This window comes from Canis lupus, chromosome 7, assembly GCF_003254725.2.
Source record: "Canis lupus dingo isolate Sandy chromosome 7, ASM325472v2, whole genome shotgun sequence".
Classification (NCBI taxonomy): domain Eukaryota; kingdom Metazoa; phylum Chordata; class Mammalia; order Carnivora; family Canidae; genus Canis; species Canis lupus.
This window is the reverse complement of record NC_064249.1, coordinates 65390852-65401684: the sequence shown is the minus strand read 5'-3', so window position 1 is coordinate 65401684 and position 10833 is coordinate 65390852. Positions and strand designations below refer to the sequence as shown.

At 39.2% G+C, this 10833-nt stretch overlaps 1 protein-coding gene and 1 pseudogene across 1 annotated transcript; one reads left to right on the top strand and one right to left on the bottom strand.

Moving 5' to 3' along the window:
• Window positions 1–2812: 2812 nt before the first annotated feature.
• Window positions 2813–3200, bottom strand: LOC112647827 (40S ribosomal protein S17-like; annotated as a pseudogene).
• Window positions 3201–3381: 181 nt separating this feature from the next.
• Window positions 3382–3585, top strand: LOC112648210 (protein BRAWNIN-like). Its single transcript, XM_035718784.1, has one exon. It carries the CDS (start codon window positions 3382–3384, stop codon window positions 3583–3585), a length of 204 nt encoding a protein of 67 aa, XP_035574677.1.
• Window positions 3586–10833: the final 7248 nt, after the last annotated feature.

Genomic DNA, 10833 nt, shown 5'->3' with positions numbered 1-10833 from the left:
GCCCAGGAGGTAGCCTTGTATCGGCAAGTGAAATGGATTGTCTGTTTCTGCCACCACTTATCTGATAGGTTCAATGGTCAGGTTAGTGCATGAAGAGGCAGATTGTTAACATAATGGCAAGGGTTGTCACCCACGATGGGTCTGGCTTGGAAGGACACTCAGGGCTGCTTTCATAGACCAAGATGAAAGGGAACTGTCCTTGAGAAGTTGATGTGTTTTGCCTTAGCTTCCAAAAAGGAACGTTTGAGCTGTGCACAGTGACATTTCTCCAGGTGAGTTCCTGCGACGAGTTGGAGTATTTCAGAATTCGCTGATGGAAATGGGGAGAATTCCATAGAACAACACAACCAGCTTACTCAGAAACAGTGCAGTTACCCAGAAACAGTGCTGTGTAGTGGAAATGTACAGGTTGAAAATCCTGACTCCACCACTCCCTCACTGATTTTGAGCAAGTTATTTATGCTTTGCAAACCTTGGTTACTTCTTCTGAAACCAGGGAGAGTAATATCTGCCTTAATAATTGTTGTCAAAGTAAATCTCCCACTTAAAGACTACTTTTATGCTGGCAACTTCCAGGTCTTTCCTCTCTGGCCCAAATTTCTTTTCCAAGTTTCACAACCGCACACTCTATCCCATGTACCACAGGCTCTTCAGACCAAATGTTCCAAACGGAAACATCATTTTTCTTCTCTCTCACCTCACAGATCTGTTTTCTACTCAGCTGAAGATACCATCATGTGTCACTGGAAAACTTAGAAGTCTCTCAAATTTCTTTTTCTTCATCATCACTCTCCAATCAAATAAACTGCAAAGCTTCAGCTCTTGATTCCAGCTCCTTTGAAGCTTCCTAGTGATATCTCCATCACCAGTTTGGGTCCCACCATTCCATGCCTATTTCATCACAAGAGTGTCTTGTCCCTAAGGTTGGCCATTCGCCACACTCCATTCAGAGAGACTTTTGGGAAGAGCAAGTCCATTGGGTTCACTCCCCTCCTTACACAGCTTCTCACTGCCCTCAGGATATTTCTTACCCTGGCTGGCTAAGATCTGATTCTTTCTTACCACTCTGGCATCATATTTGGTCTTCATTGTTCTGGCACTGGAAATTCTCTCTATACTGAATTCTGTTGACTTTCACTCAACTCTGGGCCTTTACGGAAGTTGTTTCCTCTACCTGGAATTGACTTCCCTCTCTCTGCCTCCCTCCCCCTTATCTAATTGCCACTCATTCTTCAGGTTAATATAGAGATCACTTTCCACAGGAGTTTCCTCGGTGCACCCAAGGCTGGATATGCACCCTCTCATGTGCTGCCACCATACCTTGTAATCTCCTCATCACAGGTACATGACCTTACAACACTGGACTCTCCTGGAACTGTCAGTCTCTAGTAGAAAGGAAATTCTTTAAGGACATTGTGTATTCTTTAAAGGAAGGAAGGAAGGAAGGAAGGAAGGAAGGAAGGAAGGAAGGAAGTGAGTGAGGGAGGGAGGGAGTAATACTACATGTTGAGCATCTAGCACAGAATCAGTCTCATACCAGCAAAGGCTAGTCTCCACTCTCTGCTGATAAAACAGACATCTTTACCTTTCTTAATCAGGCCTCATAATTACTTTTTCACCCTCAGCAAAGTGGTGAAGTGTCTTCACATCTCAGTATGCTAAATTTCTATAGTCAGCCAAATGTCCCCCAAACCCAGCAGGCTACATCACTTTCAGAAGTCTCCAGGTTGGAGGTTTTGTTTGTCCGACTAGGCCTTTATTCTTCTTCACTTTTTTTCTTTTATTAACAGATTTTATTTTCTAGAGCAGTTGTGGGTTTAGAGAAAAATTGACTGGAAAGTACAGAATTCTCATATATCCCCTTACTTCTCACCTACACAGTTTCCTCTGTTATTAACATCTTGCATTGATGTGGTACATTTACCACCATTGATGAATCAGTGTCGATACATTTTTATTAACTAAAGTCCATAGTTTACACTAAGGGTCACTCTTTGTATTGTACAAATTTGGGGGTTTTGATGAATGTATAAGGACATATATCCACCATTATGACATACAGAATAGTTTCACTGTCCTAAAAGACTCTTGTGTTTTATTTATTCATTGTTCTCTCTTTATTCCTTCCCATCTTCCCAAACCCCTGGCAACCATTGATCTTTTTATTGTCTCTATTTTTGCCTTTTCCAAAATGTCATACAGTTGGAATCATACAATATGTAGCCATTTCAGTTTGACTTCTTTCACTTGATAATTAGCATTTAGGGTTCCTCCCTGTCTTTTTATGGCTTGAGAGTTCATTCCTTTTTATCACTGAACATATATACCTTTGTTTGGATGCACTATACTTTGTCCATTCACCTATTGAAGGACATTTGGGGCAATTATGAATAAACATTTCTGTGAACATTTCTGTGAGTTTTCAATTTATTTGGGTAAATATCAAGGAGCACAATTGCTGGGTCATATGGTAGACTATGGCTAGCTTTGTGAGAAGCTGCTAAATTGTCTTCTGAAGTGGTTGTGCTATTTTGCATTCTCCCCAGCAATGAATTAGAGTTCTTGCTGATCCACATCCTTGTCAGTATTTGATGTTGCCAGTGTTTTGGATTTTCATCAAAAAGGTGTGTAGTGAGGTCTCATTGTTGTTTTAATTTGCAATTCTCTAAAGACATATGTTGAGCATCTTTTCATATGCCTATTTTCCATCTGTATGTCATCTTTGATGAAGTATCTGTTCAGGTTTTGGCCCACTTTTTGTTCTTGTAGTTGTCCGAGATTTACTAGAGATATTACAGTCCAGCAGAAAGATTCAAACAGCTCCACGTGGTGTTTTGAAATTCATCCCAACTATAGGGTGAGTGATCTGTAGATTGAACACACCACCAAAGTCGAGTTTCAACATGTCCTTAGTGTCAGGATCTACTTTAACCATCTCCTGATCCAGGGCTGAGAAATCAGGAACATAATTCTCTCTCCTCCTGCAGGTTGATGGAGATCCTCTCCCCAGGATCTCTCTGAATCCGCTTCATCAGATGTGTGACACTGTCTACTCTCTTGTCACAGAGCTTCTTACTGGGAATAATGGCAATCTCTTTGCATAAGGGCTTGTTGGTGTGGAAGTTGTCCAGACACATGTGGTACTCCTCAATTATGACTTGGGCTGCCGCCTTCATAGTTTTGGTGCAAACACAGTCCATGTTGGTGGGTATGATAAAAGAGAAGTTTTGGCTTACTTTTTAACTGGGTTGTTTTTTTATCCTTGAGTTTTAAGAGTTCTTTGTGTATTTTGGCTGCGAGTCCTTTATCTGACATGTGTTTTACAAATATTTTCTCTCAGGACCTGCTACTGAGTGCCAGTGCACTCCATGTCCACTGACCATGCCTGCAGGTGTGTCTTGGGCCACCTTCCTGAAAACGTTTGCTGCTAGCCTCCTGACCATGTGTGCCGAGGCCAAAGGGGTGCAGAGGTACCATAGGTTGGACCTGACAATACTTGAAATTCCACCAAAGCCCAGAGAATTCAAAATGAAGCTTTTGGGAATGAAAAAGACACACCATGAACCACAAATTTCTCGGCAATAGAAACCTCAAAATACAACTTTGCCAAGAACTCTGTGAATAATGCCATAAGTATTAAATATATATTTTAAAATTTTATTGAGTCAAACCAGTTGTCTTTACCCCAATGCAATGCTAACTGCAAGAGGAGGTGCCCAGGTATTAACTGATGCATTGAGATTTAACTATGGATTGCCCAATGTTTCTTGAAAACTGCCAAAGTTTATATCAACTTTTTTAATTTAGTTGAAGATACTTAGTCTTGAATATCATGTGAGAAAGAATATTTGCAGTGCTTCTTGACCTTGCAATTCTGGTTTATTTCTCTGAATAAGCTTGACTATCATGGCAAATGGGAATTATAAATTAACTATAATAAAATTGTCATTGACAATGAAAAAAAAATGGACAAATATTTTCTTCCAGTCTGTGGTTTGTTTTTCATTCACATAATCTCCTTCACTTTTGAATGATAGTTTTGAGGGATATAGAAACCTGGGTTGATGGATTTTTTTTTTCTTTCAACATTTTAGATATTTCATCCTACTCTCTTGTTGCTTGCGTGGTATTTGATGAGATGTCCAATGTAAATTGTATCCTTGTTTCCCTATAGGTAAGGTGTTCTGTTTCTCTAACTTCTTCTTCTTCTTCTTCTTCTTCTTCTTCTTCTTCTTCTTCTTCTTCTTCTTCTTCTTCTTCTTTGGAGAGAGAAGAGAGTGTGTAAGTTGCAGGAGGGGAGAGGGAGAATCTTAAGGGAGAGAGAGAATCTTTAGCAGGCTCCACACACAGTGTGGAGCCCAACATGGGTCTCGATCTCACAACTCTGAGATCATGACCTGAGTGGAAATCAAAAGTCAGACACTTAACCGACTGAGCCACCTAGGCACCCCTTTCTCTGGCTTCTTTAAGGATTTTCTCTTGGTCATTGATTCTCTGAAATTCGAATATTATATGCCAAGGTGTATAGCTTTAGATATTCATCCAGCTTCGTATTCTCGAGCTTCCTGAGTCTGTGATTTGGTGTCTTCTTGGCCATTATCCCTTTAGATATTTTCTCTATTCCATTCTCCCTTTCTTCTCCTTCAGATATTCCAACAATGCATATGTTTCATCTTTTGTAATTGTCTCACAGTTCTTCGATGTTCTGTTTTACTTCATTTCCTTTTGTCTTTCCTCTGTTTGGGAAGTTTGGGAAGTTTCTATTGACATATCTGAAAGCTCACTAACTCCTTTCCCATTCATGTCCAGTTTTCATCTCTTTGCTTACATTACTCACTTGTTTCGCATGTTGACTAGTCTTTTTTTTTTCCATTAGAGCCCTTAATATATTAAACATAATTATTTTCAATCCCCTAATAATTTTAGTAACTGTGTCATATCTAAATCTGGTTCTGATGCTTGCTCTCTTTCTTCAGGCTGTGTTTTTTGTTTGCTTGTTTTGCTTTGTACTTTTTTTGTTGAAAGCTTGACATGATGTATCAGGTAGTAGGCCTGTAGTGTGAAGTTTTATTTTAATCTAGCTGGGAGTTGTACTGTGTTTAATATTTGCTGCAGCAATTGGTTCCAGAGACTTCCAATTTCTCTTACATCCTTGTTTTGTCTCCCTTGTTAACTTTCGGCTATCCTAAGTACTTCATCTTAGAGAAACCCTGTGTCTTGCAACTGTTTCAGCTGTAAGTCACTGTTATTATACTGAAGACCTGTTGGTGGCAGTGATGGGGGTAAGCATGGAAGAGGGGGAGCATTCTATAATCTTATTACTAAATCTCAGTCTTTCAGTGGGCCTACATCCCTGGGCTGTGACTTTTGTTGCTGTTTCTTCACTGTCTTCCTTTCCTCCTTAGATGAGATAAGGAGGCTAAAGAGAGGTCTATGAAAATTAAGTGTAGGGCAAAGCTGTTTGGGGCCTTAGTGTATATCGTCTGCTCCTAGGAGCAGTTTTAGGGCCCTGGATGTTGAAGAGTGAGAAGGACAAAGCTTTAAGGAGATCTAACTCTGAATAAAGGCTGAAGATGCTGGTATTACCTCAAACAGAATCTGGAGCAAGAACATGGTGACTGGGGAGATACATAGTGATGTTAACTGGGTCATGTTTCCTCTGTGGGCTAAAGGAATAAACAGGAAAGTCCTGGACTAGAGGACAAAATGCAGGTGAAACTACTAAGGAAGCTTTAGATGATTCAAGGATTGAGAGAATGAGTCAATTAGGCAGAAACTGCAAGTTATGTAAATCATGGTCAGTGAACCAAGCTACATTGAGGTACTGTAAATGACCATATGCATCAACTGTAACAGGAATTCTCAAGTATCTGTGACCAGTAGAAACCATTCCAAACATTCCAATTAGAGTACATTAAGTGTAGACATTGCAGATCCATCCTGGCTATTTTGCTGCCTCTGACATTTGACATGCAGAGTGAGAAGAATATAACTGAGGTTTCCCAATAGAATAGCATACAGATATTTAAATGTTGTTATTTAAAACATTTCATATCCCAAATAAGTAACTAATATTGATAGACTCAAATTAGGTGATAATAATACTTCTAACCAGCCCAGTTTTCTCAAGGTCAAGAATGGAGGGAAAAATGGCTCTTGGTTTTTCAAAAGTTTCTTTTTTACAATAAAAAAAATTCTGCTTCAGTGTCACTACTTTATAGTTATCTCTGATGTATAGGCCAACTCTAAGATGTATTCACATTTTAGTTAGGAGTTTTTCTCTTTAGAAAGAACAGACTAGGGGTGCCTGGGTGGCTGAGTCAGTTAAGCATCTACCTTCATCTCAGGTCATGATCCCAGGGTCCTGGATGAGCCCTGTATCAGGCTCCCTGCTCAGTGGGAAGTCTGCTTCTTCCTCCACCCTTTCTCCTGCTCATGCTCACATATTCTCTTTCTCTCTCTCTCAAATAAAGAAATAAAATATGTTTTAAAAAACAGAAAGAACAGACTATACTATGGTGAAGAAACCACATGATGGAGGGAAAACAGAGCAAAGTAAATGGGAAGGGACACCTGTTGCCTGATACAGGAACATGCTTATACATTATACAAGGACATGATATATAAGAGAATTGCAACAAAATAAAGCAAAACAATACAGGCTATTGTTCTTTGGGGTGGTGTAAACAGATAAGTGGTCATGGAGACAGTTTCCTCAGAGCCTTGTGCTTGAGCTTTACTGGAGATATGTTTCATCACATGGCTTGGAGAAAAAATATGACCATTCACTCAAAATATTTATTAATATTTTTCTGGCCCATTGTGAACCAAATAGTATTCTCAGCATCAGGCATATAGCCATAAAGAAAACACACACAAAAAAATCCCTGTATACATGGAGCCTACATTTTGTGGATGAGAGGGAGAACATCAGTAAACAAGTAAATGATGATATGTGCTACGGGAAAAAATTAAACAGGAAAAAAGAAGAGGGTGCTCAGATGAGGGATATGGTTGCAATTTTAAGTTGGTTGGGGAAGCTTTCTCTGATTAGGTGATATTTGAGCAAAAACCAGAGGGTGATGTGGGAGTGAGTCATGTGGCTCAGTAGAGGGAGAGCGTTGCTAACAGAGGGAATAGTTAGTTTAAAATTCCCAAGTCAGGAGCATTCCTGGAATGTCAGAGAAACAGAAAGGAGATGTGTGGCTGGAGAGGTTTTAGACCTGGAAGAGTAGAAGGAGATTATATCAGAAAAGTTTTAGGTGCCAGGTCATGGAAGACCTTGTAAGTCACTATAAGGACTGTTTTTTGTTTTTGTTTGTTTGTTTATTTTACTCTGAGTGAGATGGGGGCTATTGGAGAATTTTAAGCAAAGAAGGAACATAAGGTGACATATTTTAAAGGCTCACTCTGCTGTGTTATGGGTATACTTTATAGATACAAGGGAAGGAACAGGGAGAAAGCTACCGGTAGTAGCTTCCAGGAAGAAGTCATGTTGGGTTGGCCACGAGGAGGAGTAGTGGAGGTGGTGAAAGAGTTCACATTATGGATACATTTCAAATACAATTTCCTGACAAATAGGAGGTAGACTGTGAGAGGAAAGAGGAGTCAGTGATGACTCCAAGTTTTTAGTGTGAGCCACTGGAAAGAAAAAGTTGCATTTCTTCAGGCAGGAAAACAGGATCACAACAGGTGTAGGGGAATGATCAGGAGCTTGGTTTGGCCTCCAAATGTTAAGCTGTTGTAAAGATGAAGAACAAACAGATGACAATGTAAAGGAACGGTCAGAGATGTAGCAGGAGAATGGAGAGAATGTGATGCCCCCAAATGATCAAGTAAAGAAAGTGTTTCAAGGAGGAGGGATTGATCAACTGTGTCACCTGTTCAGATAATTCGAGTAAAATGAGGACAGAGAACAGACCTGTGGATTTGGCCATGGACAATATGGGGAACTCTGACAATCTCGGTGCCCATGATCATGCAGGATAACACTTTAAGCAAGAAAAGAAAAATAAGCTGCATAAATTCAGGTTGAGGAATGAGGAAATGAAGGTCATTGTCAAAAGGTTGAAGTCTATTTGGCAAGTTACCTGTACAATAAAGGTATGACTTTTGTCCTATCTCATCTCTATGCTCAACTACTGCTCATTAATTATGTTTCAAGTTTGCTAGTGAGTTCAGGGATGGGGTTCATGCCCTCATCATGTAACCTTGAACCTGTACCCAAAATGACTTAGATTTTCTCATGATGAAAATGAATATAATGGTCACCACTAAACTAAAATATCAAAGCCTGGGAATTGCTGGCCTGAGGGAACACAATTCTGGTATTGGATTTTCTTAAAAGTAAAGCCACATTCCACAACTACCTTAAAATCTATAGAAATGGAACAATTAAAAAATACAGAAAAAGAAAAAATTGCCAGTCCAAATCTCTTTGGGTGGATTGGATGGCTCCTGCATAACTGTGTCCTGTTTAGAATGGACATTCCTCACTAGCATAATCACCTGTTGCCATTTGGAATTCAGGAAGTTGTACAGTGAGTGAATAAATGAAATGAATCAATGAATAGGATTCGTTAGTTATGGTTCTATGGCTCTCCCTGACTCATCTGACCACATGGTAACTATTATTTGTTATTTCTTTGGCCCTACCAAACTTGGTGCTACATTCCTTGAGGATGATATCAAAACTTTGTATTCTTTACCACACTTAGTTTAGTATGAGACCTACTACTTAATGTTTCAGTCATGATTCTCCAGAGAAACAAAATCAATAGGATATATGTTATAAGAGGAAATTATTATAGGAATTAGCTCATATGATTATGGAGGCTGAGAAGATCCACCATCTGCCCTCTATAAGCTGGAGAATCATAGGCTGGTGGTTTAAATCAGACTGAGTCTGAAGGCCTTTTTGTTCTATTCAAGTCCTCAGCTGATTAGGTGCTGCCCACCCTCACTGATGAGTGATGCCCACTGAATCAGATATGGATTCAAATGCCAAACTCTCTAGACACATCCTTATAGACACATCCAGAAATAATGTTTCACCAGCTATCTGAGCATTCTTCACTCCAGTCAAGATGAAACATGAAATTGACATTTACAATATATACCAATTGACAGAGTAAAAAAAATTTTTAAAGACATTCAACTAACCCAAGTCAAGAAAATAAATTTAATTTAAAACCCTCAAGACAAAGAGACAAGAGAAACAATCCAAATAAACCTTACCAAATTCAGATTATTATGGTTTGTAAGATTAAACAAGTTGGAGCCATATTTGTCATACCTTCCTCTGCTGTTTTGATATGTAAGACCCCATCAGAAGGTTTCCACCATTAATCACAAACTATTATTTGCTGTTCCCAATCACTGGTAAAGGTCTCTCCAGGGCTACAACCTAAGCCTTCCAAGAACCCTGTGCAACTGTTTTGTGTGATATTTTCTGCCAAGGAAGCTGTGTTCTTGGTTGCACAAACTTTGGTGTATCTCAATGAGATCCTGAGATTTGATTTTAGCCCACATACTACACACACACATACATACACGCACGCATACCCTACTCCTCACACACCACCACAGGGGATCTTAGCTAGCATTCTTGCTTTTTTGTCCCCAAATAAATTTACATCATTGCTTAGGTCAGTAACAAAAAACAGACAAATATTGAGTGATTTGATGGTGGTCCATCCTAGTTAAAGACTGTTCAGCTCATATAACTTATTCACAGTCAAGATAGGAGTTATTGCAACTGTGATCTGCAGCAGTGGCATGGATAATAGGAAGATGACTTTGGAAAAGCAAAATGTTAAACTCTAACCTAAGACATAATTTGTGATCCTCCCTCCTTGCTGATTTAGTAAAGCAAACATTGTGAGCTTTAAAACAGTAGAGATGTGTATCTGGAAATTGAATGTTGCTCTTTTCTGTTTTTACCTCTACTATGCTATTGGTAACATGATACTTGAGGTTGTAGCAGAGCTTCCAAAATAAACTTGATCTTTAGAGTTTTACAACAATGATGGGTGAGACTCACAAAGTTCAGAGAGTCTGTCCAAATGGAGAATTAATGTTTTTGTGCCAATTTTCTTTACCTCCGAGTTATTGAGCTGAAGTTTTCAAAATAATGGCAATTTCTTGACTGTTTCATGCCACTGATAGGACGTAACACAAAAAGAACACATTTCTCAATGACCGCTCATCCATCCAACAACAATTTGTTGTAGTTTCTAGTGTTTTGCCCATGCCTAGATTAAAACATTGAAAATAAGGAATATGGTATTCAGATTTGGAAAGTGGGATATGAAAACATACTCTTCATACATTTGTACCTTGACACACCCAGTCCTCTTTTGTCCTCCTGTCTTTGATGGAAGCCATCGTCCAGAAACACTTACTCCTAAATTGTTAGCTATGGTCAACAATGAGAAAGGCAGATCTTTCCCAGCCAGGGTTAATCAAGAAATGAGGAGAGATTTTACTCTTATCCTTTGCAATTCTAAAGAAAGAAAGAAAGAAAGAAAGAAAGAAAGAAAGAAAGAAAGAAAGAAAGAAAGAAAAACAAAATAGATGTCATTAAAAGATGTTTTCATGACAATGGAATCAAATCCTAAAATAAAATTCAAAAGGCCAACCTGGTATTCTTCTAGATATGGGGTACACTATTGGGATCTCAGGGCTATGACAATAATGACTTAGACTGTAGGACAGGACAAGTAGTCATTCACACTACACTTGCATGTTCACTGCTCACAGAGGTGGCATCTCTCTGAGGAGGCTGGAGCAGGCATAAATGCCCACCACACAGCTCTGAGGCTGGATCTTTAC